The sequence below is a fragment of the Corvus cornix genome, chromosome 6 (assembly GCF_000738735.6).
Source record: "Corvus cornix cornix isolate S_Up_H32 chromosome 6, ASM73873v5, whole genome shotgun sequence".
NCBI classification, from domain to species: domain Eukaryota; kingdom Metazoa; phylum Chordata; class Aves; order Passeriformes; family Corvidae; genus Corvus; species Corvus cornix.
In genome coordinates, this window is record NC_046336.1 from 16,653,219 (window position 1) to 16,672,429 (window position 19,211).

The following is a 19,211-nucleotide window of genomic DNA, read 5'->3' on the forward strand; positions in this document are numbered from 1 at the left end:
CAAATGGAGAACATGCTACAGGCAGGCCAATTTGTATTTCTACAACAGGATCACTAAAAACCTATGTATACGTCTTGCATGTCATACATGTGAGTATTCTTTCAGCACATGGCTTTATAGGATCAGGCATCTACATAACACGTGTTTGGTTTCATGCTGTTATTATTATGTGACATAACAACTTGTTTTTATAGCAAGTATAGAAAACTAAACTATAGCAGCCCTGGGCTGAAAACAGCAGTGCAGATTTTTTCCTTCATAGTATCACTTCTCTAAATAAGCTATCGCATTATTTATATATTTATTATTGTATTAACAAGAATTTTGATTAGCAAAAATTTTTGATTTTATATGTCTCTGAATACTTTTTAAGAAGTCAAATTACATGGGTAATGCTCTGAACATGTACATCCATCCATGCAAAATATTAGCCAGAGAGCCCTTTAATAGCAATTTTTCCAAATAAAGCTTAGCAACCAAGTTGCATATTGCTTACCTCGAGCACTGTGGTAAGTTTTTTTAGTTATTTATAAGGTACTCCGGAAGCACCTTTTCAGTCTAAGAAGAAAGATTCTGGCAATCAGCAGAACAGGGAAAGAAGGGTAGGCAGAGTGCTGCAGGTTACAGAACTATTCAGCAGTACAGATCCATGCCTTTTTTTTTCTCTTGTTCCAGGGATTTTGATTACCAGAGAATAACAATCTGAGCTGAACACTTGGAGAGAGGGTCTGGAAGAAGTCGGTGTAACTGCTGTTTAACATTATAAAGCAATCCACACTGGAGATGAGGGCAGTACTCACAGAAGTACAGGTGCTATTCTGGATGCTGCTTGCTTCCAAGGGGTGCCTATTGGGAGTATATCCCTTTCTCTTTCCCTGTTTTTGGTTTCAAATACAATCCACGAGTTCTTTGTGAGTACTAAGGTGCTTTACAAATCCAACATCATACTCTAGCAAAGCACAGGAGCAGCAGTGGACTTCCCTGAGCTCACTACTTAAGATGTTTAGAACTCCTGATGTTGGGTGTAGCATAAGGACATGAGGAGCACACAGGGCACTCTCTGTGTCTGCATCACTTCCAGCAGGTTATAGGGAGGAGCATGGGAATAAACACATTTTAGAAACTAGTCAAGACACAATCGCACTACTTTGAGAAGGACACGGACAGAGAAATTAAAGGAGGAATACTGGCTAGTAACAAATTCTGCTGGTTCTGGAGGTGTACTAGGACACTAAAATCTGTAGAGGCTGCTTGTATGCAGCAGGACTGGAAGTCTTCAGGGGCATGGGACGCATACATATGCAAAAGGATGACATTAAATCCAAGGAATTTAAAGTGTCTCCAAAATTGGTACTAAGTACAGCTTTTCTTAAGTTCCTTTTTGTAATTATTTTCCATATCTAGAAGTGCATTTACTGTCATTATTTGTGTACTACAGGAAAGGACAGAACATTACCTATAAATACTTTAGAACAGAGAGGGTGGTTTTGCATGTAAGAATGTTTTCTTTTCCTGTGTGAGTTTAATGGGATAGATGCCAATGCTTTTATGAATTATGAATGCAGCAGTCTTCTTTCCAAATGAAGATGCTGGAAGTGTGCCACTGGAATGAGGTGCTCATATTACATACTGCCAGCAAATTTCTGTTGCTTTAATGAAACCTAAATTACTAAAGCATTTTTCTTCTGAAAAACATTACTCTTGCCTATAATGACGTTGCATTGCATTTTCTCCTCTAGAATAAAAGAGGAAAGAATAATTAGGGTAGAAAGCAATGTGAATCACAGTTCTATCAGGGAAATTCATGTGCTACACCCCTGATGTAAACAGCTGTTTGTATACCACCTACCTTCCTCCTTCAATAAAACATAATCCAGCTTTATGACTTATCAGGCTTTCGTTACTATTCTTATGCATAGGGTTCCCCCCCCCAATGATTCTCTTTTTAGCTACCTGAAACAAAGTAATTATTTAGAATAATTTAATCACCGCATTTTAAATGGAAATCTTGCTTGAGGAAATTTGTTCCCTATTTAGGAGCAGAATTTTGCACTTACATACAATTCAATTTCTATTAAATAAAGAATGTAATGACATTATGTAAAGTTGGAGGGTTTTTTCACTGAGTGACCTTAAATCTCGAGAACACTTTTAGAAGAAGGGAAAGTATTAGTTTATGACCTTTGACAAATCTGGAGGTCAAATATCCCATGTGAAAAAGGTTCAGAGAAAGCCATTGATGCTGCAGTGCTTCATCTGCACAGGTTACAGAGCAGCCAGTAGTGCCACAGCTGCTCTTAGCCTGTTAACAGCCAATTGCAATGTAACTAACAAATCCTATTTAATCGTATGCATTAATTGCAATGTGCTACACATACCTTCACATTTTGTGCTCACAAGCGATTGGGTTTTTTTCTGCTAACATGTAGAAGGATTTTACAAGAGGATACAAAATGTTCTTTGTCTCAGATCATTTGAGTTCAATCAGCAATCCTTTCTGTTATTTCCAAATCTGAGCCACATCTCAGAGCTCGTGTGGTGGTATTGCAGTTTTGTAGGAGCATCTCAGACAAAAGGTGCAAGTTCTCTTGAATAACAGGGCTCTCTCCGCTGTTTTTCTTTGCAGTAACTCAGTATATAGTATGAATAACATTACTTCACACCAAGGGCTCAGTTGTAATGGTATCCCCTAGCTTCCAATTTGCATGCACATTTATTTTACACTACCTTAGAGTTAAAACAACTCAACAATATAATAAAGGTAAGTGCATAGAATAATAAATACTACTGAAACCATATTAACTCAGAAAAACATCAAAAAGGGAGAGAACAAAAAGCAGTGAAATTAGGTTAAAACATAAACTTGCAGAAGCTCTATGGGATTTTTTTTTTTTAAAAAAGCCTCAAGCACACAGTCACACTGTAACCCACCCGGTTATATTTCACAAATGGGGTGCCAAGTCCAACAACTTTAACGTTAAGCAGAACTCTGCACCCTTGAAAAATAATGGTAGCACTCCATGACATTAACTAGAACAAAATCAGGCCTTGTGAGTACCTTCTGTTTTTTCTATAATGCATAATATTACTGCATAGTGTTTTCTACTTGCATTTCTGTGAGTTGACAATATGCTTGCACAATTAAGATATAAAGCTAACAAATGTTTGAATTCAAATATTATTACAAACTAGAGAGAAGTCAGATAAAACCAGAGATTTTTTTATTGCACAAAATAAATTATATAGAAACAATGCAACAAAACAACTCGTATTGTAGGCTGCACAACAGATGTTACAACATGAATATATTTATTGCTTTGAGAAAGGAGCAATTCAGTGCTAGTAAGCAGATTAGTTATACTTCTTGCTCATCTAGATTTTTCATAAAATTAATCCAACTGGGCTAGAGGCATCTTGCAGCATACAGGTCAAGCCAAATTGTCATTTGTTATCAACCACTATAAAGGTGCTGTAAACCTTCTTGACATTAGCATGAAACACGTAATTTAACATCACCAGTACTGAGCCATACAGGTAGCTCACTGTTAGAAATATCATCACATACCTGATACATTTATCCACAAGATTCTAGAGGCCCATTTACAGGGTTTGCACCAGCTGTTGTTTCAAAATAAATCTTACTTACAAATGTTGATGCAGATTTGAACAGGCTTCACTCTACATCAACAGGCACGACCATGGGGTTTTGCCAAAAAACCCCCAAGTACCAGCACTTCCCCTCCCTAAATGTAAAATTGATCACTAGTGCTGATTCAGTTATAAGTGTCTCATTTTTTTTAGGGCCACACTCAGATTCTAGATTAAAAAACTCCCCACATTCCTTTGGTAGAACTGGGTGAAATTTACAGTGCTTTTTAAGGTACTTAAAAACACAACATATTTGGTTCTTCAAAAGATACAAGCCTGCAGTACTGATATTGCACTCAGATCAAATGGATTTTAAACTGCTACTTTGTGGACCCTGAGATGTTGACCCTAATGAATTCCTCCAGAAATTAGCTCTTAACAAAAATTATAAAAATGGACAATGTTCATGTAATAAAACACATCAAATCCTGATCAACTGCAGATCTTTGTGAAGCATGAACGTAAATGAGAGAATGCCATTTCAAGTGTTCATAATCTGAGTCAAATTCTCCCCAAATTAGTCAAGGACACAAGTATTTACTCAGTTGAGTTCCTACCAATGAATTCTACTGCTAGTGTACACACTCATTATTGCAGAACTTACTTACGAGAAGGTTAATATGATAAGAGTAAATTTAAACAATATTAGTCACCCATGAAAGGAAATTAAGTGAGGAAGTGGGAAGTCTGGCTCATTTCAAGTCTCAGCTACAAGGATAATTATGGAAAGTCACTCCACTGAGGTCAAGCTGAAGAACTTAACTGAGCATCAGACCCATGGAGTAGATCCCTGTAGAATCCCACTGAAATGAGCAAAGAGATTTTGGATTATACACTAATAACTACAAACAAATATGGTTGCCATTCTTTACTCTGATAAAATTATTTACTCTTTTTTTTTCTTCCCTGAAACTGTGTTAATGCATTATGATGAATCAAAATACAGTTGAAAGTAAGGTTTCAAATAGCTGCAAAATATTACAAGAAGTGAATGATTCTGAATTTAAAAAATAGTATTTGTACAAATTCTCAGAAACTTTAGTGATGCAATCATGTTCCACACATATACCCAGCAGCAGTTTCCTTTGAAGGACGATAAGTATTAAACTTGACTAATCTTGCATACTTTTTCATCTAGGGGACTATTAGTTAAATACTTATGTAAAATTCTGTCATCTTATAAAAATGTTAGTAAGCATAGTAAGATTCAACTAAACAACCAGATATACCCTGAAATGTCCTTTGAAACACATGCACCACAAAAAATGGTTAGCATTTTTTATACTTATTACGAAGTAGAAAAGTTATAAGGCAGGATGAAGCTAATATCGAAGATGAAAAACAGCACCACCAGCCTGTGTTCTGCCATTGCTTTCTGATTGGACACAGAATATATTATCATAGTCAGATACAACTGATTAAGGTGAGAAATGCATTTAGCCCAGCTGTACTAACTATACAGCTTCACACAGAATAAACGTTCCATAAATCATCAGAAAATGCATTTGAGCACAAAAAATAAAAATATGTAAGTGACTCTCTAAGCAGCATTTTGTTTTCTTTTTTTTTCCCAAAACATTAACATAGATAGATATTGGACTGATTAAATATCTACAAGTGCTTTTCCTTTACAAAAATACATATATTCTTAATAGTAGGATAGACTGTCATTAACAATGACCTGTGTTTTTTTCACTTCAATTTGAATGATTTATAAGCTAAATTTTACAACCACAAAAAGGTTTATTTGTAATAGGATGTTATCACTTTTGACAAAAAGCTTAAAACATTTTATATTTTAAAACAAATTAGCAACTTAAGATCACAATGTGTTCTATGAGCTCCTAAGTACTGTGAGGGCTGCTTTATTAAAAACTGGTAACTATTGATCAAATGCAAGGAAGCATTAGAACATTATTACTGCTCACCATAGGCTCCTTTCTTTTAACTTGGATCACAGCTTATATAAGGACACTTAGGCCCCAACACCCAAAAAAATCCATTGAGAGTAACTATATCATCTATTCAGTAGCCTGGAACATCCAACAATTCAGGCTTCGCATTAATTAAAAAAATGCAAAATACTTTCCTTTCAATAGTTAAGTCCGCAATAAGGGAAAAAATGATGCATTGCTTCATGTTGATGCTAAGAAGCTTCTAATTGAGAAAAAAAAAAATGTTCAGTAAGTATTTAGAATGAAATCTTTCAGCCAGCAAAATAATTAAATTGACCTATTACTTTCCAGTTTAGTTAATCACTATCCTGGAAAAGGAAATCAAGATAATTTGGATTTTTTTATTCTCTCTGTTTTATACTGAACAAGTAAAATAATTACTTCTTGTTAATCAATGGTCTTATGTCAAGGACAGCAATGCCATTTGCTAAAAAAATAGCTATAAAAATCTGTAAAACATACTTAATATCTTCTCATTATCCTCCAAATCTGTCCTTTCCACCCTCCAAAATATCACTAACTACAACTAGAAACCCCGAAAGTAGCTTGGTGACTATTTTGTGCTTTGGAAGGTTTACAGGATTGACAGCATACTGAGTTTTTTGTTAGTTCACAGGCCAGGTATAGCAGACACATCAGTAAATGCAAGCCTTTGTGCTTTTCTTCAGGAACGTGAGCTAGGACTCAGAGCTACTCTATGTCCGTTAACTCAAACTTTATGCTATATTCCTGTTGTTTCTTTCCTTTTCTGATTTGTTTTGGAAACTGCAAGGTGTGCCTAACCCTTTAGCTTGGTGACACAGACAACTACCACTGGTTCAGTTCTGCTTGATTGACTCCAGGTGTACCTCTTGACCCCTCAGGCACTGCAGAAAAGTGTCAGTGTCATATTCCAAGTCCGTTTCTGGGTGGCGTTACCTTTGGTATTAAATAGGTCCCTTAAAACTATTAGGCAATCAGATTATCCATAAAAATAGTTTATTTTTTAAAAAAACTAAGTTTTTATGAACAAACTAAATATCTGACAACAAAGACTAATTTTAAATCAACTAGTATGTGACATTTTTCAGTAAAAATGGAGCATGTTTCATTTTACCACATCAAAATTCAGGAGACAACAGGAACAATATCTACTATACTCAATATAATACAAAACTGAATTTTAAGAGTAGAATACATCATAAAATATGTGACTTGCACTTTGACAATAAACATCTTCATTACAACTTCATTTGTAATAAAACCCTCAGTATGCTAAGTAGCAGCAAAAACATTTTACTGTGCAGCCACTTTGTATATTGTATAGTAACCTTCTCTCAACTCTTACTTCGCTTTACACTCACTGTCATGAGGAAAAAGGAAAATGCACAGTAGCTACTTCTGTTCACCTCATCCTGTCAACTGTCAACCATGTTAGAAACAGTTCCTAAAAATACATGTAGAAGTTACTTCAAAGAAAAGTACCTAATGGTTCAGAAAAACATGAAAAGTCAAACCAATGCCTACTTTTGGTTAAAATTAATGTAACAGCAAAAAACTATCACTTATAGACATCTTTCATTCCAGAATTTCTCCTCCATCCAGAGCTTACAGAACTTGGTCTCCTTCTGCAAATACAAAAGATAACCTGGACATTTCTATTCATGTATAAAGCTCCTCCAGAATTATAGAGACCTAAATTGCTTACTAGAGAATGAAACAACATCCTTACTCAGCTTTAGTGGAAAGCAACCTGAATGCAAAAGATTTATGGCACATGCCTTGGATGGAAGAATCTGTCAGGAATTCATTAATTAATCAATTTCCTATTCTGGAATCTAAAGTTTTAATCTGACCTACAGACAGTGTAGACAGTAGGTAGAAAAGAAAATCAACAGGTAGATCTTCTTATGAAGAAAAATATATTAACATTACAAGATCATCATTTGAAGGACATTCCTGCAATGGATGTTTCAGCTGAGGTCTGAAGGTCAGACAACCCCTATGTGCCAAAATTAGAGGTAAATGTGCAGTTGGAAGCTTTCACATTTCCTTCAGGTCAATCAATCCCTTGGGTGTCTTGGAATTCATCCTGGAACACACTCCAGTAGACTACAATCCCCCCTCAAAGAAGTGCCTTCAGCTGAAACCCTTGTGGAAGCATGACCTTGCTCAAACTGGCTACAAAGGATTGAAAATGCAGAACTGTGAAAACTTTGCTGAAATCCATGAGAGCTGCCTGATTAATGAAACCTGTCAGCTGATACCTCATGTGCAATTTTACCTTTTTAAGTCCTAATGTTTTGACTTTCGGGTAGGAAATGGGGTGGGGTACAGGAATGGCCAAAAGATGTGCAAGAACTTAGAATTAATTACAGGAGCGAGGGTGCCTGTTGAGATATTTTAAATGAGAAAAATAGTAAGATAACAAAGCATGAAGTAAAATGAGAGGGGAATATGCAGCATGATACATGCATTTTTGTAGGAAGCAAAGAGATGCCTTAAATCTGCCAGATTAAGAGAAGAAACTGGACCAAACTCTTGGATAAGGATGTTAAATCTTAATTGTCTTTGCAGTTTTCCAGGACAAAATTGACTTTGATCAGTGAATGTTATTAACCAGTATTTTATGCAGCCCCTCTATAATCAATTCCCAGTCTATTTATTTTGAGACTTAAGACTGGTTTTGAACAGCTTACCTGTTTTCTCTAGTATTTCTACCAGGCATAGTATCTGGCTGAGCTGGATGCTATGCCTTTTGCTGCAAGTCCTCTCAAGAATGATTTTTTTGGGGGGAGTGAATAAATGCCCCTTGTCTTCAGTTATATGAAAATGTAAAAAAACCCACAAACAATACAACTCAGTGATTAGTTCAATTAAAAGGACTATGCTATGGCCTGTTTTGTTATTTGAGAAAGCATCAGAGAAGGAAAAATTTTTACTTCTCTCACAAAGTCATGTATAACAGCTATACATGGGAGAGATGAGATGAAACTCGGGACCGCTACTTTGTCTGCAGTAAGAGCCTAGCTTATATCTAAATGGAATAGGATCAATCTCTTTTCTCCTGCAGATACACTAGAACTGTTTGTGATAACAGCAGAAAAGTCAAGTCAAATTGCTGAAACCTATGGAGAAAAAAAGACCAAGATCCAGAATTAAAGGGTTCCTCATGCAGAAAATGGAACATTTTCAACATAAAAGTACTTATTTTAATGTAATTTCTACTGAGATAGGGTGGTTTTAATTTAAATTATCTAAAAGAACACATTTCTTTTTATCCTTTTTACTCATGAAAGCTTCTCAATACAGTATGTTTATGATATATTCTTGCTGAAAATATTAAGACCACAGATAAAATACAGATGCAAATATTACCCTGTCAAATGCAAATAATGGGCTTAAAAGGTATTCTGTATTAGTAATCAGGCACTTCACATTGTGTAACATTTTCAGTAGAGATTATACTTCTATAATTTTTTTCTGTGTAAGTGCAAGCTAGCTGACTATGCACAATATACTAGCACTGCATACTCCTAGGACCCAAATCCCCAAAGCTTTCATGTGAACAATACCTACTATAGTGATGAGTCACTTCAGTCATTGTAGCAATCTTACTTGGTATTTCATTAAAAAAAATCCTTCATAAGACTAGGCCCTTAGCTACCAGGAGTGTAGTAATGCATCATGGAAGATACATTTTTTGATTAATCATCTAATTCCATATTGTTTGAGATATTGCAGGATCTTGTTTCTAAATTCTAGCTTACGGCTTGTTACCAGATAAATGCAGCAACCAGCTATGCCCAACAAAAGGTTGTTTATGATTTTCATTAATGAGTTTTTCACTTCTAGGGAAAAAAACCCAAGCAGCACCAAATGTGCTAAATAAGAGACAGCAAGGTTAGGTAGTAGTGCAGAATTTTTTAGGTCCCTCTGCAGTTAGATACTGCTAATATGGGAAAGTCATAGAAACACAGTGGCAGCAACACTTATTTTATATTCCTATGCTTTACAAGCATGCAGTGGTGACACTTTGTCATGGAAATGCTCAGAAAGTGTGACTATCCAGGCATCTGCTCTAGCATGGCATATGGTGCAGTCTGAAGGGAATGCTTAGGTACTCATTTCACTTTACCCCATCTTTGGCACACAGGAATCTGCAGACGCATTATCATATTCCTATGGTGCTCAGATACTCTTAATTGGCACAAATGAATTAAATATGCATATCTGTAGAGACATGGCACATATGTACTATATGAGAGAGAAATTTCCTGTAAAGAAGGCAATGCCTGTGTTACACAAGCTGCCCAGTTAAGATATGTATTTCACTGGCACTTCACTTTTACAAAAACTATTAAACTATAGCAGCACTCAGGCACCGTGCCATCAAATCAGAAATGCATAAAGTGTAGGTGGTTAGTTCATATGCATTTAATGCCACCATTCGCAGCTGGGAACGTTGGTTCAGATCTGTCAGTATTTTCCATGCTTAAAATGAAGATCTGCCTTCTGTAATCTAGCTTTAACTTGCATCAAGAAAATACCAGGAGTCGAAAGCAATGTCCAACTCTGATTGTGAAAATTCACGGTTCTCTAAATTATGAATACAGGAAGTTATCAAACAGTCAAAGAAAGCTTCTATTAGTTGCAATTCCAAAGCCAATGCAAAATAGTGCTGTTCCAAGGGTCCTGTTGGGTGGATGGATTAAAACTTACATGTTGCTGTCTTTTTAAAACAAGTCTGTTCAAATTTGTAAAAACAGCAAACACAATTGTTGAGAAAAAAATTGTGCCCTGAACCAGGCAGAAATTATCCTTAAGCATCCTAGCATTAGTTTTGTGATAAACTGAAACAGGTATTTTATGTCAAGCAAATCTACAGTGAAAATTCTGGTATAAAAACACGTGAAATATATAAAAACTGTAAGGTGTAATTTGTATGTGCATGTAAATATTTACAAATAATGTCCTATTTCTACTGTACAAAACAACTGTATATACTAAAGAGAAGAATGATTTTTCAATCAGAAAGCATGCTCTGCTCTTCCAAGCTGCTCCGTGAGGAGGACCTCTATATATACAAAGAATCTATTTTTTCCCTAGAGACTCTGCAGAGAAGGGCCCTCCCTACCGGGAGTATCTTCCTTCTGTCAAGTAGCGCATCACAGACTGGGTGGGCAGAAGGATGTCTGCTCCCTGCAGCCAGCACGTGCACCCCTGCTCGTTTCTGGGCAAACCAGTGCCTGTATCGGCCAGCATGCTGTGCCTGCAGAAAGGGGCAGCAGCTTCTTCCTAAACGTTTTTCTTCCCCAGTTCCACTGGCATCTGCACAATATGTGCAACCTTGACCTGCAATGGCAGGGCTCCTAAACAGACTGCTACCGACAGCATCTTGATTTCTGCGTGTCATACGGGCTTTGGAGTGCAGTGGTAGAATTCAACCCAACTACATGGGATTCCTCGAGTCATCAATGTTAGAACTCCTAACAACACGAAAGGGGCCAGATTTAATCCACAACATGCTTATTCCTCCTAAGAACATACTATTGTACATGAACATAAACTTACAAATGAATTACAGCCTTGCATCTATCTTTTATATTTGATCCCAAGAAAGAATTTTCACTTTGTCTATCTAAGAATGATCAGTTCACTCTACAGCAGCTTGTGAAAAATTGATTTGATTCCTTTCTGCTGTATGCAAAAGGCATAAAGAAAGTAAATAGATATCTACAACACTAGCAGGCATGTACTAAATAGAAATTACGTAATGAGACTGAACTATAAGTATCTCCAGAGAATCTGATCAGAAAAACTCAACTGACTTTTAGGCAAAGACAACGGAAGACAGAAAACATACGCATTGCTATGCTCCCTGCAACATTACCAAAAACCCCAGCATCCCATAATAGAACCATTATGCTTGCAATACTTAAGGCAACAATCACTTTTTATCCAGCACTACCAGGTCTTACGAAAAAAAAGATGACCTGAACAATTATTTTGGTCAGACTGCTTATCTTCAGTATTGCATTACCTCTAATTTTATGGAAACAGCTTTATGACATTACTTTAACTAATGAAAATTTCTGTAATGAATTCTAAACTCCAGATAGTCACAAGAGATACAGTATGTAATTAAAGCTATATATTATTTTTGTCTTAGCATATTATAGACCTCTATTCAATCTTAAAAGGAAATGTTTACTATGAAAAGTAATAATTATGTAAAATTTTGCCTTGGTCATAATTTTGTAGTGGAATTTATTTGTTCCATATACATTTATATTATTTTAGATTCATTGTTATGGAGGTTGTATTAGAAGAAATGTAATCTGACCAGAAGCCAGTTTTCCAAAAATAGCTAGTATCCCATATTCCAAACTTTAGGGAAACCATCAGAAAGTGCAATCAGAAAGGCTGCAATGCTTTTAAGCAATATTAGCAATTTAGAAGATTTAAAATTACTATTTTGAATTATCATGTTCTACATCTCTTGTTCAGTGTAATTAATCTTCATTCACTGCAAAAGGACTGTTGCACACTCATGAGTGAGCTATACCTGGACCCATGAGAACCTTATCAAGGAAAAGGTAGTGGCCCAATCACCACTTTTCTAAATATATTTTCTATACAAAATATTGTCAAGGTATAATCCTTAGTTATTTGTACAGTACTCTATGATTTAAACAACAATATTCAGTAAAATAGTTAAGTGTGTGAAACTGCAACACCACATGAATGAGCACTCTGCCATTTTGCTAGTGTAATCAATATTAGGACCAGAAAAATTTTCTAACACGCAAGCAAAAATATTCCATAGTTTTTGAGTCTTGACTGTACACTTCATGATTTTGGCTATGATTTGCAGCACACTCTTAAGATACACAAATATCTTATGCACATTTCAGTAGCAGAATGGCACTTGGCTTGCTCTAATAGAAACAACAGAGATGCAACTGACAATTTTAAGAAAGACAATGTCCTTATTTGCATGCTGAAATTCTGGCTGTGTCCCCCCAATCCAGGCACATCCATTCATTGTGCAATCTGTCGATGGGTAAACAAATAGTGCAGGATTCATCTCAGTGGGATCTGGCCCTTTGGTCTAACCGAAGTCAATTCTAGGTCGATACTGAAGTACCATAGGATAAGACTGAAAACAAAAGCAAGGGAAAAACAACAACAAAAACAGACAAGAAAACATGAAGACATGATTCATAAACAATACAAAGAAAATGCAATTAAAGACTACTTTAAGAATAGCCAGACCTTATCTCTAAGACAGATGTATACGACAATTTATATGAAATAATCCCATACATTGTAACAGTTAAATCCATCCCTGTACTTCAAAAATCTATTAGGTATTTGTCACTGATACACAATTTCTGTATCTGCTTTTATATGTTTCAATATTTATGGTTTTTTACATTTATACTTGGGAGTGCTCAAACAAGTCTTATTTCTGTGTTGCTGTGTTTTATAAAAAGCAATCTTGACATTTTATACTTTCTAAATCAAAGTATATTTACAGGTGATGTACTTTGAAATTTATATACAGAGGTTCCACAGCTAAACTATAAAAAAAGGTCATATTGCTGTCAGCTGGTTTTCTGAGAGATGAGGGCTACCTTCTCCCTCAAATCCAAACTCCTTAGCCTCAGATTTAGTGATAAATTTAAATTAATTCCTACTGAGAGAAAAAAAAAAAAAGGCAAATCAGCTTCTTGGATCCTTAAATTGGACAAAACTGTTGTGGAATGGAAGGCAAAAGTGGATGGGTTTCCCAAAAGGGCTGCAGAATATCTGGGTGCTTCTTGCTCAAACTGTTGTTTTACACAATCTCTTATTTTTCAGTCTGTCAGCATTTCATTTAGTCTCAAGTTTTCCTCTTAACTTCATTAGCCTATAGGATATTTTCTATAGCATAAAACCCTGGCAAATCTCATTGACTCAGCAGCTGTATGGCCTTAAATATCTCTCTGCCCCCAGACAGAGAAACAAAGGCAATTTAAGGTTTTTTTTTAATTGCAAATTTGGAAATAAAAAGAATTATTACAGCAGCTATCATTAAAACCAGAAATATTTTGCTGCATCCTTCAAATGCAACAGAGATGAAGAAACAAAGATATAGCTCCAGAGACCTAGGGGGTTAATAAACTTTCCATGACACGGTGGTGAAATATCACCGGAACGAAATGTGATCACACTTGCAGGGGATTTACAAACTGGAGTGCAGAGAAATCACAAGGTAAACCCAGAGGTGTTCACAGTATCAGGAGTGCTTAGGAGAGAAGACAGAGAGCACTGTGTGTAGTCTGCATGTGCAATTAACAAACATGCATCTGCAGTATCACAAATTACTTGGTCTCTGATTAATTTTTTCTTTGCACAGGATACAACTACCATATTATTTAAATGCTATTTCACATGGTTTTCACTTTGAGTATGTAAATTGTCTCTAGAAGAGTGCAGATCTAATTGGAAGTGCACACAGGCAGAGACAGAGCAATCACCACACTGAAACTGCCAAGTAAACCAGTGAGTCTCAGTGGTTTAGCAAAAAAAATCACAAAACTGTACGAATAAAATGTACTATGCTGAGGCAATTCTAATTATTGAAGGAGGCATGAGTGCAGTAGTTCACTTCCATCACTAGTGGGGAGAGACCCTCTATCACTAGCTCTAATTTTTTACTCTAGACAAAAACAGTATTTCAAACTTGCAAAGTAACTTTCAGAAATCAGTTCAAATCAAAATTCCCAATGAGGAAACTGAAATACTGTTTCAAATAGTATTGGGAACCAGATGGGTCAGTGAAACTTAGAAATCAGCTTTAGTTTGCAGGTTCTGGAGGCTTTGCTTCTAGAGATTATTCCATTACTAATTTTAAAAATGTGAAAGGAACAGTTTAGAAAAATCTAACATTTGTTTACTCCATTAAAAAGAACATATGAATTCCCATAAAGAGATGAAACCAGTGTAGCCTCTTTTAATTCACACTCTTCAGTTTTGATCCCTTGCCAATGCTGCTTAGTTAGAGGAATGAGATAGGAAGAGGAAGATAATCCTTTGAGGCTGATATGGATATCAACCTATAGAATGATATCACTCAAAAAAACCACAAACAAAAACCAGCCTAATGTAAAATAAGAGAAACCCTAAGCCCTTCAAATAAAGTTTGTGCTGCAGGAATGAAAATGCTCAGGCCTTGCTCACAGAGTTTTAGCACTTTGTAGTGAGGAATTATAAAAATTCCACAAGTTGAATTACAATGGAGGTGCTGACAGGACCTTAATGACTGTAATATGTACAGTCGTGAGTGCCTCTTACCTGATAAAAAGTGCCATCCTGTGAGCAGACTTGCGAAGATGAGCAGTTCTGACACCGAAACTGCGAAGGAGATGATTTTCTGATCAGATAAGAGGCATCCACAGCTGGACATACACATTTACCATTTATTGATTTTTTAAAAAAATTTTTAAATGTAAAGGTTACAATCAATTTGTTTGAAAACAGGAAAGATTTGTTTAATGAATAACATTTTTCCCTTTACTTGTCTACCTCATATAAGGTCCACAGCTATGCCAGTAAAAGCTCATGGCCAATAGTACCAAAGATGAAGCTAATGGATTCACTTGATCTTCATTTGGAAGAGGAGACTGTTAATTAATTAGTATTGCAATTTCATTGAGGTGAACAAAATCATACAAGCCTAGATATTACTGGATTTATTACCAGCACAATGAAATTTTTAGAGGTTTTACTCATCTCTGACTTCAGGGGAGTGATTTAGAACTACGTAAAAGAGAAGATGAACACATACCTGGCTATGCTGTATGTATATAAACACAACTTACAAACTTAACCAGGAGCTGTCAGCTCTTGCATTCACTAAATGTTAAAAACTATAGTTCTGAGATTTTTGAAAAATTTTCACCAGTACTATCTTTTTGTCAAGATCATAGTTACTGTTGCTTCCAATTTCATGCAGCTGCCAAAAGTCTATTTGTAGGCAAAGGCTGCAGGATGAAATGCCATGAAAAAAATCCATTATCACTGAAATTGTTGCCTCAACACTTCCTACTAGTGCAGCCAATGCTAACAAAAATACAAGATGGCAAACCAAACAAACATCCAGTGGTTTCAAGGCAGTATTGGAAAAAATTCTAGTTAAAGCTCCCTTACTTGCACAGTATTGGGGTTTCAGCAATCACCAAATTTCAGAGCAATATTACTTTCAAATTTAATGAATACTTGCCTATATACACTGACCTCCCTAGTTCCTATCAAAATCTATCCTTCTCCCTCCAGCTTCAGATTAAGGTAAAACTTTAGGAAACTTGTGAATTGTTAACTCTAGTGTGTTTAATCCTCTGTCTTCTCTGTCTGTGTCCCAGTGCTTTTTATTCTGAGCACCAGGAAGCTTATAACAAAAAAGAATAGAGGAAATTTGGAATTTTCTTCAGATCAGCACATTAAAGTATGTTAAATGCTTAACCTTAGCTGCACTCCAATTTAGGCTCCAATAGTAACGATAGACAAACTTGCATATGCTACAAAGCAATAAAAAGTGAAGAACAATCAACAGGCACACACAAACAAATGTATAAAAGAAAGAGAAGAAGAGAGGATATGACTTCTAACAAAAAAAAAATTAAATATACAAGGCAATACTAAATCATACTGAGTATCAGTCCTGAAAAAAAAAGGCTTTTAAAAAGTTAAATACTGCAATTCTAAAATATATGGATGCAGCAAGGAAAACCCATCTGGCTGTTATCTGAATGTTATTGTTACACAATGTATCTAAAAAGAATAGATGGTATTAAGAGAAACAGTAATAAAACAATTAGATTTCACCAGTAATTTTTCAGTGTCACTTTCAGTTTATTGACTGAATAAAACAGGTTCTTACTGAAGAACTGCTGGATGCAGATTCCCCAACTACTGTAACTCAAAAGGCCACCAAAAGCAAATTTGCTGAAAAAGAACAAGGGCTTGGGTTTTCAATTACTTGACTTAAAACTCTGAGGAGAACTTGCACGTACACATTTTATATCTGTTATTTTGAAGTTTCAGAATCTACACAATATATGTGCTGCAGGGTTTCACCCATAGGGTTTTACATAAGAAATTCAGAAAACATGCAAAATGCATTTTTAAATAGGGTTTTTTTGGAAGGGTCATGGAATATATTCTGGCCTAAGATGTGAAAGCATGTATAGTCTCTATAATGAATATACCAAAACATCATTTATCAATAATGTAACAGCATTTACGTTTTCGCCTCTTAGTCTCCATCTTGTCATATAGATGAATTCCATAGTATGATCCTTCCCCATGATTTCTCCGTTGCATAGTACATCCAGCTTAAAATATAACAGAACAAACAGTAAGACAAAGGGATGCAGAATTTTAATGTCTAAATGAACTGCTAAGTGACTCTCCAGAGTTAATCTCTCCACTCCTATCACTATACAACAATTCCATCAGACATGTATATCAAACCTGGATGAATACAATATGCTGACAATATGCTATTTTTTGCACTGGTATTCAACTGGTATTTTTTCACTTTTGTGTTTTTATTTGAAGTGTGGAGAGAAGAAAGTCTGCTACCAAGGTATGAAATCAGCAGACAACATTCCCTATATTTAGCTACACTACACAGTATCTGTTTGAAGAGAAAGCCTTGTGCTGTATTTTGAAGGCCATCTTGCTATGCCAGTGCTCTTTCAAACCCAAAGATACAAACCAGAAGTACTGTAATTTTCATTTAAAAAAATAGATTATAAAGAAATTTTTAAAAATTAGTTTAAAAATAATTATAAATTATAAGAAAAATGCACTTCAAAGTACACAGATTCATTAACTGAAAGCAAAAGACAGGAAAAAAAATGATCTTACTGTGAAAAATTTCCAGTTTAAACTGTATTATAGCATCTTACTAGTGCCTGCCACTGCAAATGTTTGTCAATATTTTCATTACTAGAGCTATGTTTTCTGGTTTTTAGACAGAAAAAAAAAGTCAAAATTTTGAAGTAAGCAGATTCTTTGTAACACAAGGCATTAAGGTACCAGATAGATTAAAAACCAAATAACACCAAAAAGGCTGGTCAGCATGTCATGACACTGTAACAAACTCCTGTGTATAGCTATAAACCTGTGCACCAAACCTAACTCAGCCCTACCCCTGACTGAATCTGGCCTACCCTGCTGCTTGTGCTAAAGGCAACCTGCCCTTCATGGAGCCTTTGGCTCCTGTAAGAGAACAGGCTAAAGAAATAGTCTGGCTTCAGTCTAAATTCCTGTATCCCTGGAAAAAGGGGAAGTGGGTTTAAACATGGTTGAATTTCACAGAAATGTATTATGTTGCAGGGAAATAAAATACAAGCATCTTTCTTTCAAATGTACCTCATAGGAACTTGGAAGTTTTAATTTTAAGCTGAGAAACTTTTTGATAGTTCCCACGGTCACTCGAGTAGAACAGCGGATAAATTTCTTCATTAAACCCTACAGCAACAGCAACAAATCAGAAAAGACATGTTAGAAATTCTGGAAAATGTGAGCAATCTTTAGGGCAAGAACAGCTGTAACTGATACTTTTTTCAATCAGTAACCAGTTTTACTGCACTCTCTTCTAATTCATAATGACACCATAGGTTCCTTTTTGTTCACTTGTTTTCAAAATTTAAAAGATGACAAGCAAGTTCATTTGACCCGTCTCTGGTTCTAAAGACATTTCTAAAAGATACAAAAGGGAGGAAAGAAAAAAACCAAAACCCAACTACCACCAAAACCACCAAAACCCCCAGAAGAACTTAAATAATCAATGTGTTTGTGTTAGTTATGCTGGGGGTCAAACAAATGTTGCATTCCTTAGAAGAGTTAAGAACCTCCAAAGTTACACATGTAACATAATACACAGAAAATATAAGTAGTTTCATTAGAAAAGTTCTTAAATATATTTTTCTTATTATTCTGCTATTTGCAATTTAATAAAATGTTATTAAAATCTAAGGTGATTTCTAAAGATTTTCTAAAGACTTTTTTCTAGACTCAGTCTGTTAGGTAATCCCCTTCAGGAACAGAACCCAAATATCCCTAATTCTTAAAACAGCAATTGGCAGGTATTACTCTACACGTTTTGCAGACTGAAGTGACCTCCCCAAGGCCATAGACAACATACCAGAGTCAGGTCTACAGCTCAGAAAATCTGGATCCCAGTCATTCAGTGCACAACACATTTGATAAGCAGGTTCATTCTGGCACATTAAGACAGTGATCCTGAAGGTGTGAGGCAGCTCACCTACAGCTACCTTCATAAGTACCTCTATGGTATGCTGTAATCTGTTGTGTAATGCACTTATATACCATCAAGGCTGTAGACCACAAAACTGTAACCCAGACACAAAAAAAATTCCACTGTCACAGATGGATTTCTGTACAGAACTGTATTTTTTACAAAATATCAAAGATACACTGAAATGCCTCTAACAGAAGGACAAAATAAGTGTGGAGTGGGAACAGGTCACCACATTAAAGTTTATTTTTAATGGTTATAAAATCATTTGGTTCCTGTAAGATGCTATTCTGTCATCAATAACTACAGCACTG

General features: G+C 35.6%; 1 protein-coding gene across 4 annotated transcripts in view; it reads right to left on the minus strand.

Annotated features, from left to right (window-relative positions):
* Positions 1 to 3,199: 3,199 nt before the first annotated feature.
* The window catches only part of PCGF5 (polycomb group ring finger 5), a 65,930-nt gene continuing 49,918 nt past the window's right edge, over positions 3,200 to 19,211 (minus strand). For 3 of the 4 annotated variants that reach the window (XM_039553555.1, XM_039553556.1, XM_039553557.1), the window contains 4 exons: positions 18,009 to 18,107; positions 16,874 to 16,963; positions 14,925 to 14,984; positions 3,200 to 12,744 (listed from right to left, as the gene is read on the minus strand). In XM_039553555.1, coding sequence (XP_039409489.1) covers positions 12,697 to 12,744; positions 14,925 to 14,984; positions 16,874 to 16,963; positions 18,009 to 18,107 — 297 coding nt within the window. In that variant the 3' untranslated portion in view covers positions 3,200 to 12,696. The remainder of the gene's footprint in view (positions 12,745 to 14,924; positions 14,985 to 16,873; positions 16,964 to 18,008; positions 18,108 to 19,211) is intronic. The other variant, XM_039553558.1, reaches the window with a different exon arrangement.